The 21,327-nt window shown below is 45.3% G+C and overlaps 2 protein-coding genes across 3 annotated transcripts in view; both read left to right on the top strand.

The window, feature by feature from the left end:
- ALLC (allantoicase) overlaps positions 1 to 21,327 on the top strand; it is a 91,586-nt gene that overhangs the window by 45,223 nt on the left and 25,036 nt on the right. For both annotated transcript variants that reach the window (XM_082249638.1, XM_082249637.1), the window contains exons 6-7: positions 8,191 to 8,267; positions 16,206 to 16,338. In XM_082249638.1, the coding sequence (XP_082105764.1) occupies positions 8,191 to 8,267; positions 16,206 to 16,338 (210 nt within the window). The remainder of the gene's footprint in view (positions 1 to 8,190; positions 8,268 to 16,205; positions 16,339 to 21,327) is intronic.
- LOC309550122 (uncharacterized protein) lies at positions 80 to 8,166 on the top strand (the record flags this gene model as incomplete). Its single annotated transcript, XM_082250572.1, has 3 exons — positions 80 to 147; positions 1,374 to 2,044; positions 8,147 to 8,166. The coding sequence occupies 3 exons, from the start codon at positions 80 to 82 to the stop codon at positions 8,164 to 8,166; spliced, it is 759 nt and encodes a 252-aa protein (XP_082106698.1).

The raw sequence follows: 21,327 nt of genomic DNA, 5'->3' as shown, positions 1-21,327 counted from the left end.
GTACATTTGGGGACTCATGTCAACATGGGAGCAGCAGCTGTGTCTTTGCAGCCTCTAATTCCCAAATTGCATGAATAGGATGGCAAGCACAGGGATGCACAGGATACCTGTGCATCCCCCGTGCAGGCAAACACAGCCCTTGCATACGTAAGTACGCCCTTGTGAACGAGGCCTAATAGTCAAATATTCATGCTTGCAACAGAATGAAAGCATTGTAATTGGCTCATACCTAAAGGCAAAATAATACTTTTTTAAATGTATTTTTCACTGACATGTTGGGCATTCTTAATTAGCCTGCATTTTTTGCTTATGGTCTATAGGTTTCTAGACAGACAGCAACTGGACTATGATTATAAAATTACATACAAATAGTCAAATTATAAAAGGCTTATCAGAAAATATTTGTGGGTTGGATAGGGAGGTAAATGGCGTTGTCAGGTATATGAAGGTGTATAAAGATAAATAAGTATAAATGTGATTGCACTGTCACAAATAAATAGCTAAGTGTTAAATACGTATGTTGATAAAAACTTATAAACACTTAATATACTCTAAATGTATAAATAAAACATCAAATAAATATTAATGCAGGTTAACAAACTACTAAGTGACCAGTATTGATATAAAAAACAAGTGATCCTCCTGCAAGAATTAGGGTGTATATAAAGTGACTGAGTGTCTCCAATTAATAATTCAAATAGAAATAGAATCATTTCTCTAATTTGCTTAATGGTAATCCTATGCTGCTTTCAAAATCTTTTACCTCTGTCCATTGAACACTGATGTTTGTTTTGCTTTCTCTTGTCTATACCCAAATTATGAGCTGTCCTTATCTTTATTACTCTGCCATTCTGCTCTCTTGCTATTCCTTGTAGTCTGTTTTTGGTGTGAGAAGTTTATTCTGTCAGCCATGTGTCCCTCCTATGCAATCCTAATTGATTAATTGGCAATGCCTCCACCCAACTCAGTATAAATGTAAGCCCTTTCTAGGGGAAGCACAGGCAGGGGTTGCATTGGCAACTATCATCTTGGATAAAGTATTAATATTGGATTAAGTATTGCACTTCTGCTCAGCACTTCAGCGAATGCACAAAGCATACAACTGCAAGCCAACAGACAGACTACAGGTGATCTGAGACTCTATACAACTTTTCCATCTCACATTCAGTCTACTTCTCAATCTCACCACCCTGTAATATGCAATCCCTAATTCTCCTTCTCATGTTTGCATCCTCTCTCCTAAAACTTTCTCTCCTTCACCCCTCTTCTCCGCCCCACAGCTTGTATATATCACCCTCACTCCTATCTTCACCTTTATACTGCACTCATCAACTCCTGCTGATTCTGAACCCACACACCAATAAAACCTACAGGACACTGAGATGTTTCCCCCCTCATAAATCATACTCCCATATCACCTCCCTCACCCTTCTGCTTCTCCTAACCTCTGGAGATATTTCCCCAAATCCTGGACCCCCATCATTTACCTTTGGCAGTCATACCCGTCACCCCCTATCCTCTGACACCTGCCGAAATCCACACAATCTGGTTTCTATTCCTCTTCTGCCTAGAGCCAACCTCCCCTTCTCCTGCGCCCTCTGGAATGCCCGCTCTGTTTGCAACAAACTCACCTCTGTCCATGACCTATTTATCACAAACTCCTTCAACCTGCTTGCAATTACTGAGACCTGGCTTCAAGACTCTGACTCTCCTTCTCCTGCTGCCCTCTCCCATGGTGGCCTCCTGTGGACTCACTCTCCCAGGCCTAGTGGACGGAAAGGAGGTGGGGTTGGAATTCTGCTTTCCCCTCAAAGCACTTTTCAGGTTCTTCATCCACTCCCTTCTCTGTCTCTCTCCTCATTTGAAGCTCATTGTATTCGTCTATTTTCTCCAGTTTCGTTGAGAATTGCTGTGATCTATCGGCCTCCTGGAATGGTATCAGGCTTCCTTTATGACTTCTCTGCCTGGCTACCCTACTTTCTCTCTTCTGAAATTATCAAAATCATTCTTGGAGACTTCAACATCCCTGTTAATCTTAACACTCGTGCTACTTCTAAACTTTTGAGCTTAACCTCCTCTTTTGACCTAAAACAATGGACACACGCTTCTACACACTCTAATGGCAACAGCCTTGACCTCATGTTCTCCTACCTATGCACCCCTCGCAACCTCTCCAACATTCCATTCCCTCTCTCTGATCACCACCTCATTAGTTTCAGTCTCTCCTTGTCCTCCTCCTTACCTTCCAACTACCGAACAATTACCCGTAGAAACCTTCGCCATCTTAACCCTTCACTTCTTTTTTCTGCTACAGATGATCTCTTCAACACAATCTCATCCCTCTCCTGCCCCAACATGGCCACTTTTGTCTACAACAGTTCGCTGTCATCTACCCTGGATGCTTTGGCCCCCCTCACTACACACAGAATCAGGCCCCGACCGCTTCAACCCTGGCAGACAGACAATACCAGAAGCCTCAAAAAACGTAGTCGCGCTCTTGAGCGTCTGTGGCATAAGACTAAGTCACAGCAAGATTTCAGCCAATATAAATCTGCCCTCCAAAAATACAGTTCCTGCCTCCACACTGCCAAACAGACCTACTTTATCACTCTCACTAACACCCTCTCACACAGTCCCCGTCAACTCTTTTCGACCTTCAACGCTCTACTTCGTCCTCCATTGCTTCCTCCCACTAAATTACTCACTGCCCAAGAGATTGCCAATCACTTCAAAAATAAGATTGATACAATTCGTGAAGAGATCTCTACACTACAGATATCTCCCTCACCTTACCCACCTTGTCCTCCTGCACAATCAATACTTCCCTTGTTTAACCCAACTACTGTAGAGGAAGTCACTAAAATGTTTTCTAATGCCCACCTAACTTCCTGCCCCCTGGACCCTGTTCCTTCTCAAATACTACGGTCACCCTCTGACTCTATCCTACACTCTTTAACTCATATCTTCAACCTCTCCCTCTCCACTGGCATCTTCCCCAGCTCTCTAAAACATGCGCTAGTAACTCCCATACAAAAGAAAGCCTCACTAGACCCCTCCAATCTTAATAACTTAAGACCCATCTCCTTACTCCCCTTTGCTTCCAAACTCCTTGAACGTTTAGTCTACAACCGCCTGAGCAAGCACCTCATTGAGAATAACCTCCTTGATCCCCTTCAGTCTGGATTTCGCCGGCAACACTCCACAGAAACTTCTCTCCTAAAACTTACAAATGACTTACTAACAGCAAAAACCAATGGTCACTACTCAATGCTCTTACTCTTGGACCTCTCTGCTGCCTTTGATACTGTTGACCACCCCCTCCTTCTCAAAAAACTCAGTTTGCTCGGTCTCCGCACCTTCAGTGTCACTTACAATTCCACTTACTCCTCTGCAACTCCTCTTGCTGTTGGGGTCCCCCAAGGTTCTATCCTTGGACCGCTACTATTCTCAATCTATGCGTGTTTCGTCACTGCGTCACTTCCGCCTGACAAGTGCGTCATATTCATTAGCCGCAATCTATTTTTATTGGCCGCCCCCTGGGTTGCTTGGTAACCTACTGTTATTTATAGGTGGTGTATGGCGTAGTGACGCCACTCCTGATGACGTCAGACAGGCGAAACGTGTAGAGCGTCACTGCGTCACTTCCGCCTCCATTTGGAACGCACATCCGGTTGCGTGGAACGCATAGCTTTACTGAAGAGCCCCAGCGCTGCATACCACATGGTTTATGCTTACTCTTATGCCTGATTTGCTTCGTTTTAATGTGAGTACTTTTCTTTAATAAATTATAAATGCTTTTAAACGGTACTACACTATACGAGCCTTCTTTCCTCATATGTGTACCCGGAGTACATCTGGACACTGAGCTACCATGCCATAAGAGCCCCATTGACAGTCCCCAGTCATCCATGGTGATAGGATCCCCACTGATGGTACATCCAGAGGAACCGAGGGAGGACCACTGAGGGGCATATGAACTACGTCCTATCCGGAACATAGGCCAATTACCCCTGTAGGGGTTCCCCTTTCTGGTAAGTGCGGTCCTGGGAGTGAGGGGAGCACAACTGACCCATCACACTGGCCACATTTGAAGAAACACTGGAAGCACTTAAGTCACCTTTGAAGGGATTTAAAGAAAGTGCCAGCGCTTAGGTAAAAATATGAGTATATATAAATTATATAAATATGTGGCTGCTGCTGATAGAAAAGGGGATGCCTTTTTAAAATGGATTAAATAGTATGTATGAGCGCTGCTCAATAAATATATGCAAAATATATAGTGCAAAATATATACCACAATAACAATAAATTGCATATAAAGTGCTATCAAAGTAAGGTGCTCCACCGTGCTTATCAAATAAATAAATATAAATCCATGTACAGTACAATGTAAATTGATCATAGATTGAATAAATAAATATTCTATATCATAAAAGTGTCCAGTGCTTATGTGACAAAAAATATAAATATAAATGAATAAATCATTTTCATAAACCAGTGCTCCGTGCTTAACCACTTAAGCCTCGGAAGATTTTACCCCCTTCCTGACCAGGCCCTATGTTGCGATTCGGCACTGCGTTACTTTAACAGACAATTGCGCGGTCGTGTGACGCTGTACCTAAACAAATTTAGCGTATTTTGATTGGTTTGCACAAAAGTTATTGTGTTTATTAACTAAGGGAAAGATTTTTGTCATTTTTATTGTTTTTTTTTTAACGGGTAATGGTGGGGATCTGCGATTTTTTTTTGCGGGACTGCGACATTGCAATGGACAGATCAGACCCTTAACTGACATTTTTGACACTTTTGGGGGTACCAGTGACATTACTACAGTAATCAGTGCTATGCATATGCACTGTTACTGTACAAATGACACTGGCAGGGAAGGGGTTAGCTTTATTGGAGAAGGAGGGGTTAAATGTGTCCCTAGGGGCGTGCTTCTAACTGTTATGGGATGTGGCTGTTTGTGTAACTACAGAGATATACGATCCTGCATAGCAGGACCGTATGATCTCTGCACTTGCACAAGGGAGAATGACAGGCGGCTTTGTTTACATTAGCCGCCTGCCTTTCTCCCTCTGTACCGGACGATCGCGTCTGGCCGGCGGACATCGAGTCCGCCGGTCACACACCAGGAGATCACAGTGAACGAGCGGGGGCGGGAGCGCGCTTCGGCGGCGCGCGCTCGCCCCCTATTGGCTCGCAGGCGAGTGACGTACCCATACGTCACTTTGCTTGCACGGGGCTGACCGCCGCAGTATATGTACCTGCGGCGGTCGGCAAGTGGTTAATATGTGATAATAAATATTAAAAAATCTATGTAAAAATATAAAATGTTCAATTTTTCAAATCTTCTTCCTTATTAAGTGCTCAGTGCATGTCTGTAAACACAAAAAAATTCCAAAGTGCTGGTGTTTGCTGGTGCGCTCGGGTGCTCCCCTCTCAGTCCCCTACTCACCAGACAAACAATGGTAAACCGGCTTAAGCAATCTTATCCTCACTGATCGTCAACAGCAGACTGCAGCACCATACACTGCTATTTCCTCCTAATTGCACCGTGTTACAGCAGCATTCAGCTAGAAGCATCCAAGATTGACTTCCACATGTGGGATTAATAGACAAAGAGAATCCTCATCGTGCAGTATATCCATAAACTTTATTCTAAATCCAAGCTTTTGAGAATGCTCTGATTGGCAGAGCGAAACGCGTCAAGCCGTCAACCTCACGTAGCACGTCACTTCCAGATAGCACGGGTAGAACGCACAGACATGTTTGGCGTCCCGCCTTAGGAAAATTATCTCGCTCGTTTTACATGCTGAATATTGTAAGTGCAATTTTATTGGATTTAGAATAAAGTTTATGGATATACTGCACGATGAGGATTCTCTTTGTCTATTAATCCCACATGGGGAAGTCGATCTTGGATGCGTCTAGCTGAATGCTGCTGTAACACGGTGCAATTAGGAGGAAATAGCGGTGTATGGTGCTGCAGTCTGCTGTTGACGATCAGTGAGGATAAGATTGCTTAAGCCGGTTTACCATTGATTGTCTGGTGAGTAGGGGACTGAGAGGGGAGCACCCGAGCGCACCAGCAAGCACCAGCACTTTGGGATTTTTTTTGTGTTTACAGACAAGCACTGAGCACTTAATAAGGAAGAAGATTTGAAAAATTGAACATTTTATATTTTTTATATATTTTTTTTATATAGATTTTTTTATATTTATTATCACATATTAAGCACGGAGCACTTTTTATGAAAAGGATTTATTCATTTATATTTATATTTTTGTCACATAAGCACTGGACACTTTTATGATATAGAATATTTATTTATTCAATGTATGATCAATTTACATTGTACATGGATTTATATTTATTTATTTGATAAGCACGGTGGAGCACTTTACTTTGATAGCACGTTATATGTAATTTATTGTTATATATATTTTGCACTATATATTTTGCACTATATATTTTGCACATATTTATTGAGCAGCGCTGATGCATGCTATTTAATACCTTTGAAGGGATGCTGCACTGATTTAACTATGCACTAGAGCACCTATTGTGCGATTGGGACTATTAAAGCGGAGTTCCACCCATTTTTAATAGGTTGGAATACATAGCTGTATGTAATCCCCTTTAAAACGGCTTTTACCAATGGAAACTTTTTTTTTTTTTTTTTTGCTAGTAAATACCTTAATTTCTGCTTTATTCCTCCTCTCCTCACTTCCGGGTCCGATCGGCGATGACGTCATTCGGCGATTCGCAGTGTCTGCTGGGATGTATTCTATTCCAGAAATCCCGCAGTAGCTGAGCTGTAGTGAGCCGTGCCTGCCCCGCCTCCGCCCCGCCTCCTCTCATTGGTTGTATTGTATGAATGTATTAAGGCTGTTCTCTGCCCCACCTCCGCCCCGCCTCCTCTCATTGGTTGTATTGTATGAATGTATTAAGGCCGTTCTCTGCCCCGCCTCTGCCCCGCCTCCTCTGCCCGCCTCCTCTCATTGAGTTGTATTCATACAATACAACTCAAAGAGAGGAGGCGGGGCGGAGGCGGGGCAGAGAACGGCCTTAATACATTCATACAATACAACCAATGAGAGGAGGCGGGGCGGGGCAGAGGCGGGGCAGAGAACGGCCTTAATACATTCATACAATACAACTTAATGAGAGGAGGCGGGGCGAAGGCGGGGCAGGCAGGGCTCACTACAGCTCAGCTACTGCGAGATTTCTGGAATAGAATACATCCCAGCAGACACTGCGAATCGCCGAATGACGTCATCGCCGATCGGACCCGGAAGTGAGGTGAGGAGGAATAAAGCAGAAATTAAGGTATTTACTAGCAAAAAAAAAAAAAAAAAAAGTTTCCATTGGTAAAAGCCGTTTTAAAGGGGATTACATAGATCTAAAGTTCCAAAAATGGGTGGAACTCCACTTTAATATTATCTTTTGGAAAGTTATATTTCACCCTAAACTAGTGTTAGATAACTTATTATACATGCCCTTTAGTACCTGAATTTTATCCAAATTTTTTCCGTTTATTATGGGATTTTGGAATCGCATCACTTTGCACTATTAATTATCAGCACTTTTTTGCCTAGATTATTAGTTGTGATACTATTCAGTATCCACTTGCACCTTCCCCTTTGGGGCTTGCTCTATTGGTTGGAGCTTATTCACAATCAGTCACTACAGCACTGTTATCTTGGATCTTGATTGTTATTTACACTTTACTTGGTTCACTAAGGATATTTGAATTGTTATTTGGAGACACTCCCGTCACTTTATATACACCCTAATTCTTGCAGGAGGATCACTTGTTTTTTATATCACTACTGGTCACTTAGTAGTTTGTTAACCTGCATTAATATTTATTTGATGTTTTATTTATACATTTAGAGTATATTAAGCGTTTATACATTTTTATCAACACACGTATTTAACACTTAGCTATTTATTTGGGACAGTGCAATCACATTTATACTTATTTATCTTTATACACCTTCATATACCTGACAGCGCCATTTACCTCCCTATCCAACCCCCCATTTGCTGTTCATTTTTGTGAACATTTAAGAGGTAGGCTGCAGTCAAAACTCCCACACTCTCACCTATCCTAAGCGCAGATTTTTCCCTTTTCCTCAGAAAATATTTGTGCATATTGATTTTTTTAAGTTCTCTGTTCTCAGAAAAAAGAGCATTGCCACCACGTGGGGACAGAATGGGATCTGCTGCCTCAGAGGAAGACTATCAAGTTGCAGAAAAGGTAGGATAAAAAAACACATATACAGTACATGTATATTAAAGTATTTTGTAAATAAAAAAATATGTACACACCCACTATACATTTAAAAAAAGATAAGTGTGAATATCTGTCTCTTCAATTAAAGTGTACAAATACATACAGTGCATAAGCAGAGAATGCCATAGAAAATGTATATTTTTCCTAAGAAGGGCAACTATACAGAACAGAGAGGAGTTAATAAACATGTGTCCCTAATAAAAACGTTGTATTAAATAATGTGTTCAATTAGATACCTGTAAAATATTAACTAAATGAAATGAATAGCATACGTACAGTTTTTGCAACCAATTCAGAAAATCAATGCTTTTTTATTGTATGAATCACCAGGGCATTTTTTCAGAGGGAACGCTGGGGAACGGAGTTCCGGCACCTCCAGCACTGGATGTATGTAATGGCAAGAGGTGCTGGGGTGTGATGGAGGGTCTGCTGATGCTGGCTGCTGGGGAATCTATTGTTGCTTGAGAGGATCTATTTTTGTGTGGTGGCCTATTGTTTCTAGGGAGGTCTATTGTTGCTGGTGGGGGATCTATTGTTTCTGGGGGGAGGGCTTAAGTTGCTAGGGGGTCAATTGTTTCTGGAAGGGAATTACTGTTGGGGAAAGAGTCAATCATTCCTCTCTGTTGGAGCGTCTATTTATGCTGGCTTCTGAGAGATCTGTTCTTGCTGCCAGGGGGTCAGTTGTTGCTGGGGTGATAGTTTGTTGCAGGGGTCCCATGTTGCTTGGGGGGGGTCTATTGTTGCTGGGGGCTATATTTCTACTGGCTGTGGGGAATCTATTTTACTGCTTTTTCTTGTTGTTATTACCAAATTCCATACAAATTACTTAGCATGATATAATGACACTTGGCTCTGTATACTCTAAATGAGGTGGTTCTGGGAGGTGGGTAGGGGGTGGAACCAAGGGTCGGTGCTCGGAGGTGGGTGGTGGGGGAGTTCCTGCACCTATTCTCTGAGAAAAAAAGCCCTGTGAATCACAAATTATTTAGTAAAGTATGTTTAACAAACCTGGATAAACCAGAGCACTGTCCTCCACGTTCAGGACAAAAAAAGTACTATACGAAGCTGAAATTATATGTGAGCGTATGAACTTACACAGATTTACACAGGTCAAACTGGTGCAATATGCAATTTAATATGTATATTAGGCCAAGACAGGGTTTGAAACCGTATCAGGTTTTACTGCTATTTGGGGCTAAATTAGAGCGATTTTCTCTGACTTTTTCTTCTGCTGACAACAAATCGTCAGATGGAAAATGAGGGAAAATCTGCAACAGCAAAACAGACACAAATAGACGTACATTCTTCTTTGCTTTTTATGGAAGTATGGAAGAGGAAATCTCTCTAACGGAGCCCTGCATAGCAGTAAAAATCCAATAAGGCTTCTAATCTTTCCCTAATCTATCCAGACCTAAAAAAAAAAAAAACTTTTACGGTCCACATGAAATATATTTTGGAATTTTGTAGCAGATAATTTAGTTTCTATATGTCTTAGACTCCATTCACACTAATACGACTTGTCAGGCGACTTGTCAGCCTGACAAGTCGTGGACCGTAGCGGTCCATTGTGTGGTACAGGAACGGTTCTAATAGGAGCGACACAAGTCGCTCCGACTTAGAAAAAGGTTAGTGTACTACTTCGGGGCGACCTGGAGTGACTTGCATAGACATTCATTTTATGAAGTCCGTGCAAGTCGCGCCTAAGTCGTGTTGCACGCGACTTCACAGGTCGTCCCCCAAAGTCGTGCAGCTGCAGTGTGAATGCGGTGTTAGATGCTTCAACAGTAAGGTCTCCCTACCTTAATTATTTTTACTCTCTTCATATCAACATGGAAAATCTGGGTTTTACCACTAAATATACAATAGAATAAATAAAAGAAAATTTAGAAGGAAGATTGGGAACCTTTTATAATGCCCACTGCAGCTATGCAGACCCAGGAACTGGAGGACAAAGGTCTCTATAAAAGAGTTCATTATAGATAAAAATAAACTGGTGCATCCGTTTTGAGTGCAATGATCCTTTCATTTAAAAAAAAAAACAGAGATTGTGGTGAGATAATAATGCTGCTGAACACTATATCAGGTATACAGTAATCATAAATATAAACCAATCCGTTCAGCGCATTTACTATCATCCTTTAGGACATCAAAGAGTGAAAAAAAAAATAAAGTAATACAGAATAATTAATTTGTGACACTGTCATTAATAAATAGTAACTAAAAACTTGTATACAGTGAAGAACAATGACTATTAATACACAAAAAAAGTGTCCATAAATTGTCCAAAGACATGAAGAAAGGTGACCGATATGAACAGTCAAAATGAAGTACCACAAGCCATGATGGAAAACGGAAAGGCTCCTAGAATAGCTAAGGTGACACCAACCACTGTCACACAAGGCTTATCAGAATGCCTGTGACCCCCTAATAAGGGTGGTCAGCTCAAAAACACATAAAGACCAACATCATGGGAAAGGGTGCAACCTTCAGAGATCTATTGGAATAATTCAAACACAACTTCCTTTGATAACTGGAAGAGGATCGCCAGACAACCAGCTCAGCCAATTAATTCAGCATATGCCGTGTAATGCATGAAAGAAAAATTACTCTACATAGTGTAATGCTGCATACCATTAAAATGTAATAAAACGGGGATACACTTACATTACATTAGAAAGTAAAAGCATGTCTCATGAATGCTAGAAAAGAGGTCTTCCTCCAATAATAAAGATGGCTGACAGCCGGCTGCACATGTGTGGTAGCGTGTGTGTGGCTCCTCCTTACACACGACTAATCATACTCTTATATATGGAAACCAGCCAAGGAGAATCATTGTGATTGGTTAGAAAATGCTAAAGGGAGGACTAAAAACCCTGAATGGTAATGTCATGTCACAAAAGAATCGGGGGGGCTACACGAACCTAGCTTGTAAGGCCGAACTAAACAACACATCTCAGGAAATACCGCCATGGCTAACAGAAGATAGACTTAAAACTAAACTAGAGAAACTTAACATAAATAAATCACCGGGACTGGATGGCTTGCACCCGAGGGTTCTTAAAGAGCTCAGCCAGGTGATTGTCAGACCATTATTCTTGATCTTTAAGGATAGTTTACAGACGGGTATGGTGCCAGCTGATTGGAAAAAAGCCAACGTGGTACCAATATTTAAAAAGGGGCCGAGATGTATCCCGGGTAACTATAGGCCGGTCAGCCTAACATTTGTAGTCTGCAAGATTTTGGAGGGATGTTAAGGGACGACATACAAGACTTTAGTAATGAAAACGGTATTATTAGTAGTAATCAGCATGGATTCATGAAAAATCGTTCTTGCCAAACCAATCTATTAACCTTCTACGATGAAGTGAGCTGCCACCTAGATAAAGGTAAGCCTGTGGATGTGGTGTATCTGGACTTTGCAAAGGCCTTTGACACCGTTCCCCACAAACGCTTACTGTACAAACTATGGAAGGTAGGTATGGACCATAAGGTAAGTACCTGGATAGAGAACTGGCTCCAGGGGAGAGTCCAGAGGGTGATGATTAATGGGGAGTACTCGGATTAGGCGGGTGTGGAAAGTGGGGTCCCCCAGGGTTCTGTCCTGGGACCAATCCTGTTTAATTTATTCATAAATGATCTAGAGGAGGGGATATCTAGTACAATCTCAGTATTTGCGGATGATACTAAACTAAGCATGCCAATATCTTCTATGCAGGATGTGGAAACCTTACAAGCGGACCTGAACAAAATAACGGGGTGGGCAACTACATGGCAGATGAGGTTTAATGTTGAAAAATGTAAAGTAATGCACTTGGGGGCCAGAAACCAGAAAGCAAGCCACTCACTAGGGGGGGAACCCAGGGGTCAAGTCCTGGGAAAAAAAGTGTGGGAACTCACCCAGGATCCCCCCTCGACATTGCAAAAAAGTACCTAAAATGCCTGTATTCTGTGGTAAACAGTGCAAATATCAATATTTTAAATTATAAACATGTAGATAGTGCTATTAGCAATGTGTTTAAGTTAAACAAAAGTCAAAAGCCATATTTCTCCATTTACAAGTAGGTCAGGTTAATATAACCCAGCCAGCAAACAGTTCCTCCTTACATCAGAGTCTGCAGGATTCCCCCTTACAATGCAAGGGAACTCTGACATAAAGGGGAATTCTGCAGATCATGCTCTAAAAGGGAACTCTGATATAAGGTGACCAGAGACCACTTTATATCAGAGTCCACTGCATTCCCCTTTACATCAGAGTTCCCACTTACATCAGGGTCTGCAGCATTGCCCTTCACATCAGCGTCCACAGAGTTCCCCCTTGCACTGTAAGGGGTAATCCTGCAGACTGATGTAAAGGGGAATACCGGGAACTCTGATGTATGGGGGACTCTGGTGACCAGAGACCACCTTCCGAAGAGTGAATGCACTAAGGAAGGGGGGTGGGTCCTGATATAAGGATGAACCTTTGAAGGTGGTGCAGGTTTTTAAGGATTAAATTAAATGGTGAGGAGGCATCCTAATGCTTCCTTGCCACCTAGCAAACACCCTCTGAAAAGTGATCCATTGGGGTTCACTCTTCAGAGGGCAACACTAGTGTACCTTAATTTACAGCAATGCCCCTCAGATGTGTCACTCCAAATGTGCTTGGTATTAGTCCCAGTTCACATATATGTAATGCGGGAACCCTGCAAATCCACTGCGGGGTACCGCATTGCATTCAACTCGCAGGCAGTTCACACTGCCATATACAAATTGCTGGGGCTGTCAATACAAAGTTAACCACACCCCCAGATCAGTTCCCATATCACAGTGCGAACTGTCAGTTCCAACATGAATTGGATTGCATGGGTGTGAACACCCATGCGATCCGATCCTGGTGCAGACCCAAAAAAGGGTCCCATGCGAGTTGTGTCCCAATGCGATGCAAATTCAGCCATACAAACTGTATGGCTGAATTCGCATCACACACACATCACATGTGATTTGCACAGCAGTGCGCTGCACATCACATGTGAGGTCTGTCATTGCATATATGTGATATGTCAGAGACTGATGACGTGATACAAAAGATGGTCAAAGACTGCAGACATGATAGAAGATAGAGGAGCACAAGGGGGGGGGGCAGGGAGCACAGGGGAAGCAGAGAGCACTGGAGGAGCTGAAGGGCACGGGGAGGGGGACTGGAGAGAATTAAGGAGGGTTTGGAAAGCATTGCAGGGGGGTTGGAAGGTGCAGGGAGTGGAGAGCACTGGGGGGGGGGGGGTGGGAGGGGGGGGGCAGGCAGGGAAAACCAGGGGGATGGAGAGCATGGAGGGAGGGGGCGAACTGGAGAGCACTGGGAAAGGGGGAACTTGGAAATCACTGAGGGGGGAGCTAGGGAGTACAGGGGGTGGAGAGTAATGGAGGAGCCAGAGAGCACTGGGGGGCTAAAGAGCACTGGGGGGCTAAAGAGCACTGAGGGGGGCTAAAGAGCACTGAGGGTGGGCTAAAGAGCCCTGACGGCGGGCTAAAGAGCACTGGGGGGTTTAAGAGCACTGGGGGGTTTAAGAGCACTGGGGGGGCTAAGACACTGGGGGGGGCTAAGACACTGGGGGGGCTAAGACACCGGGGGGGGGGGCTAAGACACTGGGGGGGCTAAGACACTGGGGGGGGCTAAGAGCACGGGGGGGGCTAAGACACTGGGGGGTTTAAGAGCACTGGGGGGTTTTAAGAGCACTGGGGGGGCTAAAGAGCATGGGGGGCTAAGACACTGGGTAGGTTAAGAGCACTGGGGGGGGCTAAAGAGCACTGGGAGGAGGGGCTGGAGAGCACTGGGGGACCAGTAAAATCAGTTGTATAGGAGGGGGATGGGGCAGCTGCATAAAGAGGAATTGATCTTTGCATATTCCTCCAGCAGCCGCCGAATACCTGCAGGAGGAAGAGGAGGAGAATCAGGCATTCGGCGGCTGCAGGATGAATACGGAAAGATAAATTTCTCTTTATGCAGCTGCCCCATCCCCCTCCTATCCAGCACACAGTGAGGCTGCACAGCATGATGACAGCAGGCACTTACCTTCTTTCCGCCACCGCACCCCTGCAAGACTGAAGGAGCTGTCACAGTGCCACTGCAGCTTCCTTCACACAGCGAGGCGGCGCCGTGCATGACACCGGCCTGACATCCCCCCGCTGGTACGCCACTGCCGCCCACAGCGCCGGCCAGGGACCCCTGTGTTCCATGGGAGAGGGAAGTCAGTGGACTATTTTATCAGTTTCGGGTAGGCGGATTAATCCGCCACAGTGTTCCCAGCCTGTCACCATCTATTAACATTGAAGAAGCTGGTGACCAGGCTAGAGTTGAATAGAGCGCTGCGGCGGATTAATCCGCCTACCCGAAACTGATGAAATAGTCCACTGACTTTACCCGCTCACGTGGAACGCAGGGGACCCAAAGACTTTTTTTTTTCTACAAAGCTGCACAGCGGGGGATTGTGGTTCCCCCTTGACAGCGGCCCTGCCTGCAGGACGCGGCTGGCAATGGGAACGGCGTTCCTGCTGTGAAAAAAGTGCGGGGACGCCGTTCCCATGCGTTCCTGCAGGACTCGAGCCCTGGGGGAACCTCTGGGTGAGTCTAGGATGGAAAAGGACCTGGGGGTACTGGTAGACAACAGGCTTGGCAGTGGCATGCAATGCCAAGCCGCTGCAAGCAAAGCCAACAGAATACTGGGATGTATAAAAAAGGGGATTCACTCCAGAAATAAAGAGATTATTCTCCCGCTCTACAAGACTCTGGTCCGGCCACATCTGGAGTATGCTGTCCAGTTCTGGGCACCGGTCCTCAGGAAGGATGTGCTGAAACTGGAAAGAGTCCAGAGAAGGGCAACAAAAATAATTAGGGGAATGGAGGACATCAGCTATGAGGAAAGACTACAAGCACTGAACCTATTCTCTCTGGAGAAGAGACGATTGAGGGGGGATATGATATCAATGTACAAATACTGTACTGGCGACCCTAGCATAAGGAACAAACTATTCAGAGAAAGGAGATACAATAAGACACGTGGCCACTCACTAAAACTAGAGGAAAGGCGGTTTAACCTTAAAATGCGTAAGGGGTTCTTCACTGTAAGAGCGGTAAGGATGTGGAATTCTCTTCCACAAGCAGTGGTATCAGCAGGGAGCATTGATAGTTTCAAAAAACTATTAGATGGGCACCTTAGAGACCACAACATACAGGGGTATACAATGTACAGTTAAAAGCAAACACTCACACACATCATAGGTTGAACTGGATAAACTGGTGTCTTTTTTCAACCTCACTAACTATGTAACTATGTCACATATACCAGTCAGAATATTTGGAGGCATACCTAATGTCAATATAGAGCCTTGCAAGCAGAGTGAGACAGGGGTATGACATTTGTGACGATACTACATATGTATGAATTCTATTTTGTTTGTACCTGTACTTGGGTCAAGAAACGATAGTGCACATTTTTTTATTCTACCTAAAACACACTGACGCTCAATAAAAAAGGTTTTCTTTAATCCAACATAAGACATACAAACATGCAGACCTTTTTGTGTAGAAGATGTTCCCAGGAGAATTGCTGGTACACATCTAGGCAGTGCCTCAGAAGAGGGCCCACCTCAATGATGCTGCATATATGTGAGACACCAGTGAGAACAGGTTAAAAATGTGGCAATAGGTGGTGGACAATAAAATCCACTGTGCCACCTGCTTGCCACAAGTGGTAACCATGAAATATTAATGAGGGAACGTTACATTTCATTGGTAATAATAAACATAATAAATGAGAAAAGGAATAAATCATTTACAAAAACACCATCAATGACAATTTGTAATTTATGTTACCAGCTGCTTAAATTGTACCAGATCCTTCAAAGTGTAACCATTTCTTTTTTTAGTTTGAGTCAGAAAACTGGGACTATCTTTTAAAAATAGCGGAGTTAAAGCCGGGATACGAGGAGAGCTCTCACAAATACTTCAACGTCAGTTCAAGAAAAAGATGGACACATGTTCGTCTCAACATCTACCCAGGTAACTGGAAACACAAAGAGCTGAGAGGTATTGTTAGCCGCTTCATTTACATTGTTACAGGGTGACTCATTCTGTGTACATATATTGCAGAACCGCAGAGGCGTAACTACAACCTTCAGGGCCCGGGTGCAAGAAACCATGAAGGGCCCCCCCCCTGACCCCATCCCAGGGCCTTTCCCATGTTCTGCAGCGGGCCACCTCCTGCTGTCTTGAGCCCCCACATGGTGGTGGAACACTAGGGCCCAGACACAAGTGCGACCTTTCTGCCACTGACCTTACTATTACTAAGAGGCATTTTGGAGGATGTAAGTGAGCATTCTGGAAGATATAAGGGGGCACTCTGGAAGTACTAAAACTGTACCTTCAGAGTGCCCCCTTATATCCACCTGAGTGCCCCTTTGGGATCAGTGGCAGTAGTGGTGCTGGTGGTGGGAGGGGGTGGAATCCGTGGTAGTGGTGGTGAAGGTGGTGGGATCTATGGCGGTGGTGGTGGTGAGGGGGTGGGATCAGTGGCAGCAGTGGTGGTGGTGGTGAGGGGGGGGTGGGATAAGTGGAAGCAGTGGAGTGGTGGTGGAGAGGGACGGTGGGATCAGTGGTAGTGGTGGTAAGGGTGGTGGATCAGTGGCAGTGGTGGTGGAGGTAAGGGGGGGTGGGATCAGTGGCAGCGGTGGTGGTGAGGGGGGGTGGGATCAGTGGCAGTGGTGGTGGTGAGGGGGTGGTATCTGTGGCAGTGGTGGTAGTGAGGGGGGTGGGATCTGTGGCAGCTGTGGTGGTGAGGGAACCTGGATCAGTGGCAGCAGTGGTGGTGGTGAGGGGGATGGATCAGTGGTGATGGGGGTAAGAGGGGTGGGATCAGTGGCAGCAGTGGTGGTGGGGTGGGATCTATGGCAGTGGAGGTGGTGAGGGGGGTGGGATCTGTGGCAGCTGTGGTGGTGAGGGAAGTTGGATCAGTGGCAGCAGTGGTGGTGGTGGTGGGGGGGGATCAGTGGTGGTGGGGGTAAGCAGGGTGGGATCTGTGGCAGTGGTAGGGAGGGGGGGCGAGATCTGTGGCAGCGGTGGTGGTGGTGAGGGGAGTGGATCAGTGGCAGTGATGGTAGGGGTAAGGGGGGTCAATCAGTGGCAGCGGTGGTGGTGAGGGGGGTGGGATCAGTGGCAGTGGTGAGAGGGGTGGAATCAGTGGTGAGAGGGGTGGAATCAGTGGTGGTGGGATCTGTGGCAGCGGTGGTGGTGAGGGGGGGTGGGATCAGTGGTGGTGGTGAGGGTGGGGGGTGGGGATCAGTGGTGGTGGTGAGGGGGTGGGATAAGTGGCAGCTGTGGTGGTGAGGGAAGTTGGATCAGTGGCAGCAGTGGTGGTGGTGGTGGGGGGGGATCAGTGGTGGTGGGGGTAAGCAGGGTGGGATCTGTGGCAGTGGTAGGGAGGGGGGGCGAGATCTGTGGCAGCGGTGGTGGTGGTGAGGGGAGTGGATCAGTGGCAGTGATGGTAGGGGTAAGGGGGGTCAATCAGTGGCAGCGGTGGTGGTGAGGGGGGTGGGATCAGTGGCAGTGGTGAGAGGGGTGGAATCAGTGGTGAGAGGGGTGGAATCAGTGGTGGTGGGATCTGTGGCAGCGGTGGTGGTGAGGGGGGGTGGGATCAGTGGTGGTGGTGAGGGGGGGTGGGGATCAGTGGTGGTGGTGAGGGGGTGGGATAAGTGGCAGCTGTGGTGGTGAGGGAAGTTGGATCAGTGGCAGCAGTGGTGGTGGTGGTGGGGGGGGATCAGTGGTGGTGGGGGTAAGCAGGGTGGGATCTGTGGCAGTGGTAGGGAGGGGGGGCGAGATCTGTGGCAGCGGTGGTGGTGGTGAGGGGAGTGGATCAGTGGCAGTGATGGTAGGGGTAAGGGGGGTCAATCAGTGGCAGCGGTAGTGGTGAGGGGGGTGGGATCAGTGGCAGTGGTGAGAGGGGTGGAATCAGTGGTGAGAGGGGTGGAGTCAGTGGTGGTGGGATCTGTGGCAGCGGTGGTGGTGAGGATCAGTGATGGTGGTGGGGGTGCCATCCCCCCCGCCACTTCTGCCTCTTTCCGATCCCCCCCACCACCACCACCACAGATCTCATCCCTTTCCCCACCCTATCACCTCTGCGACAGAGGTGATGGGGGCAATAGGGATGAGATCTGTGGTGGTGGTGAAGGGGGGGGGATCGGTAAGAGACAGCAGTGGTGGAGTGGTGGAGGATGGGATCAGTTGCACTGACATCTTGCAAATAATCACTTACTAAGTCAGTCGCAAGTTAGGGATGCCTCTGGATTCCTGGGATCGCCTCTCAGAAGAGAGAGCTCCTCCCTTTAAATCTATTGGTCTTCAGCTGCTCAGCTGACACCTCCCTTTCAGCCTGTCACTGTCCACCTCCCTACAATGACAGTCCCTGTTCAGCCTCCAGTGGTGGAACAAACGAGGGAGGGAGGGACCGCGCCGCTCACACTGACAGAGCCAGGAGAGGAACGGGCAGCTCACAGCTGAAGATCAGAACGAGCGGGCCCTTCACAGCAGAGCGAGAGACGAAGGGGCGGGGCGGGGCGGCGCGGCAGGCCCCCCGCACAGTGGCGGAACGCCAGGGCCCAGTCGCAAGTGCGACTGCTGCGACTCTGGTAGTTCCGCCACTGCAGAACAGACATTTTCACTTACTATGTGCCAAGGTTTAAAGTGGTATGCCCCAGGGTTCTGTATTGGGACTAATGCTGTTTAACTTATTTATCAGTGATATTGAGGTTGGAATTAAAGCTGGCCATACACTAGTAGAAGCAAAATTAATTTGATACCTTGCCAAATGTCATTCAAAAATACTTTAAAATGTAATTTGCCTTTAACATTTGATTTTGAATGAATGGCCTTTCACAAATAAAAACAACACTCACTGGTAAAAATTGAATTAATTTGAGAAAACATTTCCATGCCACTCCATTGAATTTTCTCATTACTGCAGTCAAAAATGAACATTGATGTGACCCTACTAATGTATAGAAAAGCCAATGAATGTTCTTATATGAAAATTTTCTAACAAAATTCTACTAGCGTATGGCCAGCTTTAGTGTTCAGTTTCACTGTTTGCTGACATTACCAAAATTAGGCAGGGATAAAAAAAATTGGCACAAGATGTATCATAATAACAGGAAAATCTAGATAAATTAGAAGGTTAGGCAGCTGTCTGATAAATGAGGTTCAGTATTGAAAAATGTAAAGTTATGCACTTGGGTGCTAAAAATGTGCATGCAAAAGGGGCTTCTCTGTGAATCTGTGATGAGGTTTGTGAGTCCTTGTAGATGATGTAACAGCATGCAATGCTAATCTGCGGCTAATAAAGCTTTCAGAATATTCTCACGTATTAAAAAAATGCATTCATTCAAGAGATAAATCAATATTTCTACCCCTTTACAAAACATTGGTTTGGGTTCATTTTCAGGATGCAGTTAAGTTTTGGTCACCAATCCACAGAAAGGATGTCCTTGCACTAGAAAGAGTCCATAGAAGGGTAACACAATAAACAATTATGAGGAACAATTACATTTGTTCTCTCCAAATAAAAAGGCACTTAAGGGCATATGATCACAATGTATGAATATATCAAAGGTAATGATGTAAACTGTAATAACCAATTTACTTTAAGGTTTTCCATTGAAACACAATCTATGAATGGAGGGGGCAGACCTTTCAACCATCCAACCATCCTCCATTCAAAGATCACATTTTATTCATAGAAGCTGTAGTACAGCTTCTGTGAATGGAGGAGGGGGCACAATTTGACGCTCTTGATGAAGAGAGAAATTTCTGGAAGAAGGCGGCTGAGAGAGACTACAGAAAGGCATCCTGTAGAAACCTTAAAGCGGAGTTCCACCCTAGAAAATCTTTTTTAGATAAAAATACCCCCAGGACAGCCAGGGCTAGTGTATTTAAGCAACGATAGCCTCTGAACTGTCCCCCTTTTCACTTACCATTTAGAAGAAATACTTACCTTGAAAATGTCTTGTCCAGCACTGCCATCTCAGGTGTGGGCAGCTGAAGCCGGAGCGTCCTCTTCGGTGATGTCGGAGTCCCAGAATGCCCTGCTCGTCACTTCCGGTGCAGGTGCACCATCCCTGCACAGCTTCTGGTCATGCCCAGAAGCTGTTCAGCAGGGAATGACGCGCCTGAACCGGAAGTGACGAGCAGGGCCGGTGCAGGCGCATTGACTCCTGGGATCGATGACGCTCATCTCCCAGGAGTCAATGCAAGGAGGAAGTGACAGCGAAGGCCGGGGCCGCAGAGGGAGAAAGAGGAAGGAAGGTAAGTATATTTTCATTAACCACTTAAGCCCCGGAGGATTTGGCTGCTCAAAGACCAGGCCCTATTTTGCGATTCGGCACTGCGTGACTTTAACGGACAATTGCGCGGTCGAGCGACGCTGTACCCAAATTAAATTGACGTCCTTTTTTTCCCACAAACAGAGCTTTCTTTTGGTGGTATTTGATCACCTGTGCGATTTTTACTTTTTGAGCTATAAACAAAAAAAGAGCGACAATTTTGAAAAAATAACAATATTTTCCACATCTTTTTATATGAAATTCTCAAAAAAAAAGTAAAAATACATTTTTTTAACATTTTAGGCCAATTTGTTTTCTTTACATATTTTTGGTAAAAAAATCGCAATAAGCGTATTTTGATTGGTTTGCGCAAAAGTTATTGCTTTTACTAACTACGGGAAAGATTTATGTCATTTTTATTGTTTTTTTTTAAACTAGTAATGCCGGCGATCTGCGATTTTTTTGCGTTACTGCGACATTACGGCAGACAGATCGGACCCTTGACTGACATTTTTGACACTTTTGGGGGTACCAGTGACATTACTACAGTAATCAGTGCTATAAATATGCACTGTTACTGTAAAAATGAGACTGGCAGGGAAGGGGTTAACTTTATTGGTGATTAAGGGGTTAAGTGTGTCCCTAGGGGCATGATTCTAACTGTCAGGGGGCGTGGCTT

The sequence above is a fragment of the Pelophylax lessonae genome (assembly GCF_965119305.1).
Source record: "Pelophylax lessonae genome assembly, chromosome: 3".
NCBI classification, from domain to species: Eukaryota; Metazoa; Chordata; class Amphibia; order Anura; family Ranidae; genus Pelophylax; species Pelophylax lessonae.
This window is presented reverse-complemented; position numbering and strand designations above follow the sequence as displayed.